The sequence below is a fragment of the Delphinapterus leucas genome, chromosome 20 (assembly GCF_059928025.1).
Source record: "Delphinapterus leucas isolate spDelLeu-1000000601 "Yukka" chromosome 20, BTC_Dleu_Yukka2, whole genome shotgun sequence".
NCBI classification, from domain to species: domain Eukaryota; kingdom Metazoa; phylum Chordata; class Mammalia; order Artiodactyla; family Monodontidae; genus Delphinapterus; species Delphinapterus leucas.
The window spans coordinates 42154841-42169204 of record NC_143148.1 but is presented as its reverse complement, the minus strand read 5'-3'; the positions used below and the strand labels follow the sequence as shown (position 1 = coordinate 42169204).

General features: G+C 42.3%; 1 protein-coding gene across 4 annotated transcripts in view; it reads right to left on the bottom strand.

The window, feature by feature from the left end:
* CTCF (CCCTC-binding factor) overlaps window positions 1-14364 on the bottom strand; it is a 47596-nt gene that overhangs the window by 13326 nt on the left and 19906 nt on the right. For all 4 annotated transcript variants that reach the window (XM_089903217.1, XM_022583458.3, XM_022583457.3 and 1 more), the window contains 3 exons: window positions 6393-7182; window positions 5887-6057; window positions 2831-2964 (listed from right to left, as the gene is read on the bottom strand). In XM_089903217.1, the coding sequence (XP_089759343.1) occupies window positions 2831-2964; window positions 5887-6057; window positions 6393-7173 (1086 nt within the window). In that variant the 5' untranslated portion in view covers window positions 7174-7182. The remainder of the gene's footprint in view (window positions 1-2830; window positions 2965-5886; window positions 6058-6392; window positions 7183-14364) is intronic.

Below are 14364 nucleotides of genomic sequence, written 5' to 3'. Positions count from 1 at the left end.
CAAACTTGACTCTAAGAAGTGTTTTGAACACTAATGTTTCCTTTGAAAATTTTAAAAAGTGTTCCAATTTTTACATTAAAATCTCCCTGTATTTCTAAGTGCTATATAGTCAAATTCCACACACTGTAAGGCTAAAGAATGGTCCCAACAGCATTACTGAATAATTCTCTTTCCAAAACTTGCCTATTTATCATATATTAAATTCCTATATACACAAGGATCTATTCTTTTTCAACAAACTATTTGTTTATTCCTGCTCCAATATCACAGTCTTCATTTACCATATAGTTTTCAAACAGCCAATAGCACAAGCCCCTCATTCTTTTTTTTGTTTTTTAAATTTATTTATTCATTTATTTATGGCTGCGTTGGGTCTTCATTGCTGTGTGCGGGCTTTCTCTAGTTGTGGCGAGTGGGGGCTACTCTTTGTTGTGGTGTGCAGGCTTCTCATTGCGGTGGCTTCTCTTGTGGAGCACGGGCTCTAGGTGCACAGGCTTCAGTAGTTGTGGCATGTGGGCTCAGTAGTTGTGGCTCACTGGCTCTAGAGCGCAGGCTCAGTAGCTGTGGTGCACAGGCTTAGTTGCTCCACGGCATGTGGGATCTCCCCAGACTAGGGCTCAAACCCGTGTCCCATGCATTGACAGGTGGATTCTTAGACACTGAGCCACCAGGGAAGCCCAAGCCCCTCATTCGTTTTTCAAAATTTTCTTAGTCATTCATATTTACTCTTCCAGCTGAAATTTAGAATCAAGCTGAAATGTGTATTTATTTATGTCCTTTGGAAAAATGTGAGACGTTTTCTTCTTACGGGTAGGTATCAGATGTTTTTTGCTGTTCAGTTTATCCCTAGGTCATTTTATTGCTGTTAAGAGTTTGAACCTGTTTCCTACTATTGATATTGTATAAATAAGTCACTGATTCTTGTGTATTTATCTTGGATCTGACCAGCCAAATGAACTCTTACTGCTTTAGGTTTTTCAGCCAATACTCCTGAATTTTCTATGTAAGCAAATATGTCTGTAAGACATGACAGTTTTGTCTTTCCATTTATAATTCATTTATTATTTTATACTATTAGCTAGGATTTCCAATACAATGTTGAAATGGTAACAGTAGGAATGGAAATCTTGTTCCAAAGTTTAATGGGAATACTTCCAGTGTTTCAGAGTTAATTAGGCTGGGTTTACTATAGCTTTCCAGTATATACTCCTTATAATAAATTTTTTTTTTTTTTTTTGGCTGCATTGGGTCTTCGTTGCTGCACGGGCTTTCTCTAGTGGCAGCGAGCGGGGGCTGCTCTTTGTTGCAGTGTGCAGGCTTAGCTGCTCCACGGCTTGTGGGATCTCCCCGGACCAGGGCTGAACCAGTGTTCCCTGCATTGGCAGGCAGATTCTTAACCACTGTGCCACCAGGGAAGTCCCTAAAGATATTTTTTTCTACTCTTGACTTGCTAGAACTCTAAACAGTAATAAGTATTAAATTTTATGATTTTTCAATAACCTATAGAAATGATATGGTTTTTCTTTAATCTCTCAGTGTAGTACAAACCAATAATATCCTAATGCTGAATTATTCTTGCATTTTAGATACATTCTATTTAGTAATCACTTATTTTTAAATCTATTACCAAATCTGGTTTGTTAATTCACTTAGAATTTTGGTTTTTCTGTGAGAAACAGAAACAGTCTTCTTTTGGAAGTATCCTTATCCAGCTTTGGTAACAGGGTAGCCTCAAACAATAAAGGTGATAAATAAAGCAAGCAAGCAAGCAAGCAAGCAAGCAAGCTAGCTAGCTAGCTAGCTAGCTGATGGGCCTTAGTTGCAGCACGTAGGATCTTAGTTGTGGCACACAGGACCTTCATTATGGCACACAGGATCTTTTAGTTGCATGTGGGATCTTTTAGTTGAGGCATGTGGGATCTAGTTCCCTCACCAGGGATGGAGCCCAGGCCCCCTGCATTGGGAGCGCAGAATCTTAGCCACTGGAGCACTAGGGAAGTCCCTAAAATCTTCCATTTTGAAGTGCTCTTGGTATAGTTACTCACGTCTTTGAAGTTTGGTAGAACTTGCCTGTAATAATATGTGGATCAGTGCTCTGTTTTATTAGATGATTTTTTAAAAATTAATTAATTATATTTTGGCTGAGTTGGGTCTTTGTTGCTGCATGTGGGCTTTCTCTAATTGTGGCGAGCGAGGGCTACTCTTCGTTGTAGTGTGTGGGCTTCTCATTGCAGTGGCTTCTCATTGCGGAGCACAGGCTCTACATGCGCGGGCTTCAGTAGTTGCAGCACACGGACTCAGTAGCTGCAGCACGTGGGCCCTAGAGTGCGCAGGCTTCAACAGTTGTGGCGTGTGGGCTCTAGAGCGCAGGCTCAGTAGTTGTGGCGCATGGGCACAGTTGCTCCAAGGCATGTGGGGTTGTGGTGGGTCTTCCTGAACCAGGGCTCGAACCTGTGTTCCCTGCATTGGCAGGCAGGTTCTTAACCACTGTGCCACCAGGGAAGTTCCTATTGCTCCTTTTTGTTTTTGTTCTTTTTTTTTGGTTGCGGGTCTTAGTTGCGGCATGCATGTGGGATCTAGTTCCCTGACCAGGGATCGAACCTGGGCCTTATCCACCGCACCACCAGGGAAGTCCCGTTACTACTCTTTTTTTAATGGGAAAAACCTTTCACACTCATTACAGGTTTTTTTTTTTTGGTGGTAGGGAGGGGGAGTGGGAGTGTAGTAATCTAGCAAGATTTTCTATCTTGTATTAAGTCAGTATGAGGACAGTTCATACTGGAATCATGATGATCTTCAGAGAGGAACCAACAAGGAGCTGAATACTCACTTCTACACTGGCGTAATCGCACATGGAACACTTAAATGGCTTCTCATGGGTGTGTTTGTAACGACGATGCCGCACCAATTCTCCACTAGTCACAAAGGCCATGTCGCAGTCTGGGCACTTGTGAGGACGAGTACCTAGAGAAAGGAGGGTATAAAAGAAAGACAAGATTAAGGGCACAGTTAATTACAGAGTTCAATGTGTGACACAACTGCTACATGAGGTTGGACCCTGGTCATCTCATCAACCCTGAGAGTAGCTCCAAAAACTATGGGTGAGCCCAGCTGACTTTACAACACTAACCCCAAAATATTAGAAACACATGCCAAACATTTAGTTTCTCTTAATTATCCATTTGAGTATGCTGCCTTTGAATACAAAATATTTTTTACCCCTATTTTGTGAATATTCTGGTCACTATGGATTAAAGGTTAACAGAAACACCATTCTGTTTCAACCCTTCTAAAAAATATACAACATCTTTAAACCTCAATTTTTATCAAGTACAGGCCACAGAATTAATAGTTATTTGACTCAAGATCCTTTTACACATCAAATCTTACTGTTATGATTATACATATAGGGCCACTGGGCTGTCCATATTGACCAACTTTTTCTTTAAAAAAAATACAAATATAATAACATGTTTTCTGTATAAATTTGGTTTGATAAGGTATTCTAGAGATTTATCAAAGGCTTTATAAAGTAGTATTGCCTTTTATGTTATGTGATTTAAACAGATCATTTTCAAACATCAATATCTAATTTCTGTGATCTGAAAGTCAAATCATGGAGTATTTAAATATTTTTATGAACTAATAATATACCCTCTATATTTGTTTTGTTTTTTCTTTCACTGAGATAACCTTACTGTTTTTAATATGTCTTCCCATAGTAGCCCCATAACATAACATTACTTTAGTAGATCTTCTCTAGCCACTTTATATTCTGAACACTGCACTGAAAATATCCTGCCCAGGTAATAATGATAATAAAGAGATAAAGCTGACAGTAGAACACAGTGCTACCTTCATAGGTTATTATTTAGAAACTAGGGACTATCTGTAATTGTGGGCTGTGGGTAAGGGGTGAACAGCAAGATAATCTCAAACACCAAAATCAAAGGCTACCTTTGAGAATGGAATTAAGAAGAGTCACAATGTAATGAATGGGTCCAGCCATCTGCAGAAATGATTATCCCAGAGATTGAGAAAACACTGGAGAGGGAAATGTGATTGGATATGATAGTAACTAGAAAGTTCCAAAGAATGTTCATTTGCTCAATTTGCTTCTTTACTACCACTGAGGATTAAGAGTGAAGGATAGAGTTCTTATCTATGAAAAATGTATAGTCTGGTGGTACAAACAGGTAAGTAAAACAATGACTAACAAGAGAAGGAAAGCAACATCCATTTCTATTAGGACAAGGTAAGTTGAAAACAAAGAATTTCCAATGTTTACCTAGTATTATCTAGGGGAGAGAAAGAGGCCTGCCTCTGGTAGACATAAGCATGGCAATTAGGAAAGAAGTGGACACTGCTGTGGGACAGAAGTTTTCATCGGGTTGACCCACATGACTGCCTACATCCCTCTGCTCAAGGTCCATGGCTCACCAAGTCACCCTTCAATTGCTACAGCATCCTGACATAGGCAAAGGCGCCCCCTAGAATGCAATACGACTGCATCTAGAAAATAAAAAGGTATATTCCTCCACATAAACTGATTTTCTGATATGAATCTGACTCTTGAGGATTTGGTTAGTATGAATTAGTCCTGCCAAATCATTCCTGAATAACCAGACAGACTGAATTTCTTATTTTCAAAGCTGAGGACTAGACCATGACATGCAGCGCCCACATCAAGGCACTCCCGTTCTGGCAAGTCCTATAATGCGGCCAGCTGCTTTCATGTAGTCATATGCCCTTTCCCTAGGGTTTCAAACTACCAAATAAAAAATATTATTATCAAGTGTCTGGGTAGAAGCTAGGTAGTTGGTGAAAAGTGGCCAAGTCACATTAGCAAATATACTAATGCACAGTATACTGCTCATTGGCCAATCCCTACTTGATCACATTCATCAGACAACCAGCACATCAAATAAAAAATAATCATCATATAAAATGAGGTGGAGAATCTGGATAGAGGAAAGCTATTCTGCATGAAGAACTAGGTGAAAAAAGTTTCTATTAGCACTTGCAGCCAAACGCCAACACCAGAGCCCAGAAGAGAGTCTAAAGAGAGCTTTAGCCCATAGTCTCTCCTCTTTAGTGACCCCAGAACATGACTGCAGCCAACATGAAGCTAATATTAGAGTATTAAGTATGTGTGGACCATGAATAAATAAATGTTTGAATTGCTGGAATGGTGCCTTAAATTTTCCATTCTGGGATTATGAATTATCTTCTTTGAGGTAAAACAACCAGAAACCATAGTTTTTACAAAGGTAGGATTTCATTTTTATTTCTAATGTTCTTCCTCATAATGCCTGGCAATTACTGCCTGGGAATTTAGGGGGGGTTAGTTTTTGTCATTGCTGTTAAAACCTTAGCAACACAGTGGTGATACCTTTGGGAAATATTATAGGTTAACTACCACAGAAAATATTTTTCTGAATCACCATCCTTATAAAATTTAGATTATTTTCCACTAAACTTTCTTTACATTTGCCTATAACTAAGTCCATCTGCTTACAATAAATCAAGATCACAAAGAGGGTACCATAAGAAAGAACAAAAATTCTTCCCACTCTTATTCCCACTGGAATCAGCTTAGATGATATTTAAAACCCAAGTTTAAACCTTTGCTATGCTGTAGCCCCCAACATTCTTTTTTTTTTTTGCGGTACGCGGGCCTCTCACTGTTGTGGCCTCTCCCGTTGCGGAGCACAGGCTCCGTACGCGCAGGCTCAGCGGCCATGGCTCAGGGGCCCAGCCGCTCTGCGGCATGTGGGATCTTCCCGGACCGGGGCGTGAACCCGTGTCCCCTGCATCGGCAGGCGGACTCTCAACCACTGCGCCACCAGGGAAGCCCCACCCCCAACATTCTTAACCAGCACCCACCTGTGTGTGTGTTAAGGTGATTCCTCAGAAGGGTGACTGTCCTGAATGCCCTGCCACAGAGATGGCACTTGTGTGGTCTCTCATCAGTGTGACTTTTCATGTGCCGATCCAAATTTGAACGCCGTGGACATGTGTAACTGCAAAGCTCACACTGGAATGTCTTCTTTACACCTATGTGCAAAATAAAACACTTACTTGTTGCAGGGTTTCAAAGTGTTAAGATTAATCCTCATCTTAAACTTCCACAAATATATTTCATTAGCCTTTTATAACTAAAGCCAACTAAGTCACATTGAGTTATAATTATCTCATGCCACTAATAGATTTACTTCTTTCTCTTCAGAACTTAAGAAGTACTCAATCTGGAAAAACTTCTTTTAGACTGGTGCCCACATCACAATCTTTAAAATAAATGCATTTAATGTAAAATCACCTGCACAGGCACTGTGTTATGTGCTTTATCCCAAAAAGGTTTTATGAGAGTATAATGGATAAACTCATTTTACCTTTCTTTTTAATTTTTGTTGGTTTTGGAGGCTTCATGTTACCAACCACTTTCTCTGCGTTAACCTCTGACAGCAGACCCTCCTGCTGCTCTTCCTCAAAATCGTACACAGACACATCCACATCTTTGCCCTCCTCCGTGTAACGCAGTTTGCTCTTTTTGGTTTTCTTTGTTTTTTTGGCTGGTGGTTGATAGTCTGGGTCTTTTTGCCAACTAGGATCTTCCTGAGGCGGAAGTTCCCCTTGCTCTAGCGTCTCCACCTCTCCATTGGCCCCCACTTTTACCACTTGAAACCCTTCAGGCAAAGGTAAGGTGTGACATATCATGGGTTCACTTTCTGCAAGGCCCTCTTTAGACACTTCATTCTCATAAGCCCCCTGAAGTTCTTCTACTGAAGTGGTAGCAACAGGTACAGTCACGGGAACGGGTACTTGCACAAGCTGAAGTTCTCCTATGTTTATAGGCTGTTCCTCCATATTTACAACCTGCAAGGTTATAATCTGGGTATCGTCTACAGCAGCCTCTGCTTCTGGAGCAACTGCACCCTCCATTACTTCAGTCTTCATCTGAAGAAGGGTAGGATCCAGCTGTTCCATCATTACCATCTGTACACTGCTATTGACATCCTGGACCACCTCACCCCCATCAGTCTGGTTCTGGGGTAGGTGGCAAGCGTCCTCTTCTTGGCCCCCTTCCCGGCGTCTCTGGTAAGTCTTTCTCTCCTTTCCTTTAATGAAAGTTTCAGACTCTTCCACAATGGCTTCAACCGCCTCACCTTCCATTTCCCCTTCCTTTATTAAGGGAGAACACAGATTATTATATAAAATAAAATTTGCCTAATTGAAAACATATACATTTTAAACAAAAAAGACCCCGATGAATGAATTAGGCACCAGTGGTTGTTAATATTACAAAAAGACACAACAGATATTATTTACCTCCTGATGGAAGAATGGAATACCACCTATGAAGCAGTCTTGTCAAACAAAACAAAAAAATCTGAAACGAATCAAGCCTCTAGATCCAACTACCAATTAACAGGAAACTGGTGACAGATGATATTAAATTACACTACAGGGATGAAATTCAGACTGAAGGAAACTGCAGGAATAACTACCCAGTTTCTTCTTCAAATAAATCACCAGGAGAAAAAAAAATGGGAAGGGTAGAGGGAGAACCTACAGATCAGTGTTTCTCAACCTGGGGTGACTATGCCTCCAAGAGACATCTGGCAAGGCCTGGACACATTTCTGGTTGTCACTACTGCGGCAGGTGTGCTACCAGTATCTAGTAGATGCTCTGGCAGAGGCCAGAGATGTTACTAAACATCCTGCTATGCACAGGTCAGTCCTCCACAGCAAAGAATTAATGGTCCCCAAAAGTCAATAGTGCAGAGGTTGAGAAACTCTGATATAGACAAAAGAGGCCTAAGAGATACAGCAATCACAGTGTATGGATCCTGTTTGGATTCTGATTCAAACCAACAAATGGTTTAAAAAATTGCCACGAGGACTTCCCTGGTGGCACAGTGGATAAGAATCCCCCTGCCAGTGCAGGGGACACAGGTTTGATCCCTGGTCTGGGAAGATCCCACATGCCGCAGAGCAACTAAGCCCGTGCACCACAACTACTGAGCCTGTGCTCTAGAGCCCACGTGCCACAGCTACTGAAGCCCATGCACCTAGAGCCACAAGAGTAGCCACCGCAAGAAGAAGCCTGCGCACCACAACGAAGAGTAGCCCCCGCTCGCCACAACTAGAGAAAGCTCGCACGCAGCAACTAAGACCCAACACAGCCCAAAATAAATAAAATGAAATCTTTTTTTTTTTTTTTTTAAAGGGACTTCCCTGGTGGCACAGTGGTGAAGAGTCCACCTGCCAATGCAGGGGACATGGGTTCGAGCCCTGGTCCGGGAAGACCCCACATGCCACGGAGCAACTAAGCCCGTGCGCCGCAACTACTGAGCCTACGCTCTAGAGCCTGTGCTCCGCAACAAGAAGCCCACACACTGCAACAAAGAGTAGCCCCCGCTCGTAGCAACGAAGACCCAACACAGCCAAAAATAAAGAAATAAATTTATTAAAAAAGAAAAAAGCCACAAGACAATGAGATTCAACTCTGACTGGATATTTGTTATTAAAGAGTTATTCACAAAACTGGTTTAAATCTTACACATTTCTTATATCTGGCAGAGGACCTCACTGTTTTTAACTAAATTCTCTCTTAGAAAACAAGCCACCAGAGTTTTTTTTGGAGCCAAAATCAGAACTTGGATCCAGATTCCAATAGTCCTGCTTGTAGCTACACACACCGCTACCTCCTGTCTCATACCATCAACTTGACATTCATGTATCTCTCTTGTCTGTAAGACCATGAGTTCCTTGAGGACAGACCATGAAAACAAGTAGTTTTTACTCTTGAGCACTACGCCCAGGTTGGTAAGAACACAATAAATGCTAACTGAATATATAATAGAAAACAGAAAAAAAAAATCAGTTTTTTTCTGATTCACAGTTTCTGGCTCTTATGTCTTGTGAGTGCTGAGAGTACCCAGATACCTAAGAATAAAAGGAGTTTGATCAATTATGTAATTCATATCAATAATCTGACTTAACAAAACTGACAAATACATAAAAGGTTAATTCAAAATTAAAATTTAAAGTGTTTTGTATTCTTGCCCTCGTCTCAAACAAAGCTTTTGCTACTTCTATTAGAGACACGTTTCTTCAATTCAGGTACCTTAACACTATCCATACTAGCAGTCAGAGAAGGCTCTCTAAGTCAGGACCACCTGTAAAGCAGTACAAAGACTAAGACTATGCAGGCCTGGTCCTGCATTCTAGGAGTTATTGTCTAACAAAAAAGACAGAATAGGTACAATGGCTCAAGGTAAAAGTGGTAGGTTTGGAGAACCCTACATAACCAGGTGTGAGATCAAGATGGGCAGGATATTTAAAGACAGCATGGTGTGTGTGCACACACACAAATTTTGCAGGGGAGGGGGTCCCTACGTAGAAAAAATATATGACGGAATTGGTTATGAGAAAGAATAAAACAGTTAAAGAAAAAAAGACTTAAAAAGCACAGGATAAGGCTTCCCTGGTGGTGCAGTGGTTGAGAGTCCGCCTGCCGATGCAGGGGACACGGGTTCGTGCCCCGGTCCGGGAAGATCCCACATGCCGCGGAGCGGCTGGGCCCATGAGCCATGGCCACTGAGCCTGTACGTCCGGAGCCTGTGCTCCGCAACGGGAGAGGGCACAACAGTGAGAGGCCCGCGTACCGCAAAAAAAAAAAAAAAAAAAAAAAGGCACAGGACAGAGGAAAGGGTAGAAAGAGATAGAAGAAAGATGAGTATACTGGTTGTGGCCATAGATTGGACGGTCTTGAATGACAAAATATTAAGACTATACTCATTTGGCTGTCAATGGGAAATCACATATGCTTCCTTTCTTTCTTTCCTTTTTAAAATTTTATTTATTTTATTTTTGGCCGCATTGGGTCTTTGTTGCTGCGTATGGGCTTTCTCTAGTTGCAGCGAGTGGAGGCTACTCTTCATTGTGGTGCACGGGCTTCTCATTGCGGTGGCTTCTCTTGTCGCAGAGCACGGGCTCTAGGCACGCGGGCTTCAGTAGTTGTGGCACATGGGCTTAGTTGCTCCGCAGCATGTGGGATCTTCCCGGACCAGGGCTCGAACCCACGTCGCCTGCACTGGCAGGGGGATTCTTAACCACTGTGCCACCAGGGAAGTCCCACATACGCTTTCTGAGCAGGGGAAATTAAGATTTACTTGGTTCATAAAGAATAGTGCTTGATTTCTTCAACAAAGTGTATCCGTATTTTTGCAAAAGGGAAAGATGCATGATACATATAATGCCCTCTGGCTTTCAAGGCCCTTCAGTATCTGACCCCAGATAACCTATTCAGATTCATGACTTGTTGGTCTTTAGCCATTACTTTTCCCTGTATGTGTCTGCTAATAAAACAACCACACTATTATGCACTTAAAATTTTTCTCAAAATGATCCATTTCCCCAGTTGGCTTATTAAAGCTCTTTGAGGGCAAAAGCCAGGCTTGAAGCAACCTACACATTTGGACAGATTCAGCAAACCTCACCATCTGCATGGAACGAAAACCAAGGCTAATGGAAAACCTTGTGGGTTGTTGGGTTGTCCTGATTTGTTCTGCCATTACCTGCTTTCATTAGTCCCTTATTCTCAACAACCAAGAGTATATATACTATTGATACAATGCTCAATGCAAAGATCTCTTACAATCTGTTCCATTAACAGCAAGGACAAATATAACAAAATGTTACCAGAGAACATGAGGGTCAAGGGACATTTGTGAAGTGCTTTGTAATTTGCCTGTAAATAAAAAATGTCTGCGCATCAATGTGCTAGCATTTTTATAAGATCTTATTTATATTTCTGATCACGAAAGACTACTTGAGCCAAGATCCTAACTATAATTACTTTTATATAACCAATACTGTTCAGATGGATTTGTCTCGGGACAGGAATGTTCTATACTGGCACTATCCAATAGAAATATAATGGAAGCCACAAAAGTGAGCCACGTATGTACCATTAAAAAATTTCCAGGGACTTCCCTGGTAGCACAGTGGTTAAGAATCCGCCTGCTAATGCGGGAAGATCCCACATGTTGTGGAGCAACTAAGCCCGTGCACCACAACTACTGAACCTGCACTCTAGAACCTGTGAGCCACAACTACTGAAGCCCGCGCTCTGCAACAAGAGAAACCACTGCAATGAGAAGCCCACGCACCACAATGGAGAGTAGCCCCCGCTTGACACAACTAGAGAAAGCCCGTAAGCAGCAACAAGACCCAACACCACCAAAAATAAAAACAAATTAAAAAAAAATAAAATTTTCTAGTAGCCATATTTAACAAGAAACAGGTGAAATTAATTTTAGTAATCTATTTTATTTAACCCAGTATGTCCAAAATATTATCATTTCAAGATGAAATCAATATAAAAAATCGAGATATTGTATATTCTTTCTTCATAAGCCTCTGAAATCTGGTATATATTTTACAGTACACCTCAATCTGAACTAGTCACACTGTAAGTTCCCAACAGCCACATGTGGTTAAGGGCTACTGTACTGGACAGCACAGTTTATACCTCTGTTATTCAAAGTATGATCTGAGGACCAGCAGCGTTGGCTTAACCTTGGAACTTGTTAGAAACACAGAACTTCAGGCTCCACCCTTGACCCACAGAATCAGAATTTGCAACTTAATAGATCCCTAAGTGGTGTCATATATTAAAGTTTGAGATGTACTACTTTATACCATTACTCTTCTCACATTTTTTTTTTTTTGCGGTACGCGAGCCCCTCACTGTTGTGGCCTCTCCCGTTGCGGAGCACAGGCTCTGGACTCCCGGGCTCAGCGGCCATGGCTCCCGGGCCCAGCCGTTCCGCGGCATGTGGGATCTTCCCGGACCGAGGCACGAACCCGTGTCCCCTGCATCGGCAGGCGGACTCTCAACCACTGCGCCACCAGGGAAGCCCTCACATTTTTTAAAAAAGCATTTTCCAGTCCATGAAGGTCTGAAATTAGTACCCCAGCAAAGATGATAACTTCAATGTTGGAGTTAGGAACAGAGAAAAAGCCCCATCCACCTTGGAAACAGTCTTGGAAAAGTATCAAAGGACAAAAAATTCACAAGCTGTAAATGTTAACGCTAGCCCTGCCACAGAATCACTACATAATCCCAGGCTATTTAGATATCCTCAATAATAAAGCCGGTAGAGGGACTTCCCTGGTGGCGCAGTAGTTAAGAATCCGCCTTCCAATGCAGGGGATGTGGGTTCGATCCCTGGTCAGGGAACTAGATCCCACATGCATGCTGCAACTAAGAGTTTGCATGCCACAACTCAGGAGCCCGTGCGCCACAACTAAGGAGTCTGAGAGCCTCAACTAAGTAGCCTGCCTGCCAAAACTAAGACCTGGCGCAACCAAAATAAATTAAAAAAAAAAAGTGGATGAAAAACATTTAATCTCTGAGCTCTGTGACATTTTGTAGCACACAACAATTTGAAGAACACAGAAAAATCCATGTTGTCTCTGCCATGAATTTGAGAACTTAAAATATTAGAAATTGCTTTTAATAACCAAGTACAACCTAAAAGAGGTTATGGAATTATAAACCAGGTGAAAAAGAATTGGTACAAAGGAGTACAAATTGAAACCAACTGTGCTGCCAGGGGGTTGAGCTGACAAGAGTGTTCTCTCACTGTGAAAAAACACATGGCACAAGGTCCATGAACATCAGCATCTATTCAGGGTCTTAAAGCAGTAGGTTCTATTTTCACAAAGAAAAATCAGACACAAAGTAGCAAGCCACCAGCCTCACCCATACACTGCTTGGAAATTCCTGCCAGCAGTGCATCCCTTCAGCAGTGGATCCTTCTACTTAACTTCCACCAAGGAAAAGGAGTCTATGAATCAGTAACAAACTTAATAGCCTGGACCAGGTCACTCTCCTCACTCCCTGGGGACTGTACTCTCCTAGCTGTATCACCCCGTTAGCGGTTCTGATCCATCCCTTTCCTCCCCCTATGGACTCAGCTGTGCCTCCTGCTTTCCACTCAGTTCCTCTGGAGTCTCTCGTGTTCTCTGCCTCTCTCCTTGCTTGAGTTAGGCATGCTTTCTAGATTTTGTCAAATCTTTTTGTGGACCAACGCCATTAAAAACGGGTTTACATTAACTTCTGGACACAACTTTTTCAGATTATTAAAGCATATTAGTCTATTTATAGAAGTCTGGAAAATGAAGTACATATAAAATTTTTTTAAAAAGTTGTTCGCAATTCCTATACCTAGAGATAATCACCTAGTATACTTTGGTGCTGTTTTCTGAGTTTTTTTCCTCTTATGGATATGTATTTTTAAATATAGATGAGATCGTGTATATGGCTTTGCTCTTAAGAACCTGTCCTTGCCCTGTCTAGCCCTCTGTGGTCCCTGTGCTTGGTCTACAAGCAACATTCACCAGGAACCACACCAGCCAACCCAAAGGCCTCCCCCTCATCCTCAAACTCAGTTTCTTTGGCATATAACAGTATGAAACTCATACTCTTCCTTCATCAGCCTTTCAGAATTCTCCCTTGGCTTCCCTTGTCTCTGAGAGCTCCTCCACCAGCCGCTCTGAGCACATCAAGGCTCTGGCTCTGTTCCCTTCTCCGTAGCCATTCGGTTCACTAGCCGTTTTACTTCAGCTGTCTCCACCCAAATCCACATGCGCAAACCCACAGTTTCACTGCCTAAAGGATCTCTCTCATGTGTTTGGCTATCACCTTCAACTCAATGGCATTGGATAAGGAATAAAGAAACCTGGGGAATTTCCTCGCAGCCCAGTGGTTAGGACTCAGCGCTTTCACTGCTGTGGCCTGGATTCGATCCCTGGTGGGGCAACTAAAATCCCGCAAGCTGCAAGGTGCGGCTTGAAAAAAAAGAAAAGAAAGAAACCTAGATTCTAATCCCTAATCCAACCAAATGAGCTTGGCAAATGGGTTAGTCTTCTGGGCTGCAGTAGCACACAAAAAATGGAACTCTGAAGACCAGATCCTTCCTGTATTCTCTACCATCTTGGTGAAAAACTGAAGCTTAGGAACACTTTTAAAAAAATCATTCTATCAACTTATGGGCAGAAGATGGGGCAGGAGGAGGTTCCCTCAGACTGAGGCAGAGTGAAACTGGCACATGGGGGTGAGGGAGCTGGAAGAGAGGAAAATGGTATTTGAGCACCACCCTGCTCTTGCTCACTGCTGTTCTCTCACTGTGAAAAAAACACATGCTGACCGGTTGAGTGGGAGGATACACAGGCCCAGACTCTAACGCAAAGGCCCCTGAGGTCAAGGCCCCTGAGGTCTGCCTATGCTCCTACACCACCAGCCTGGCCTGAATCCTAGGGGAACCTGCTGGATCAGCCCTCCCCCTCTTG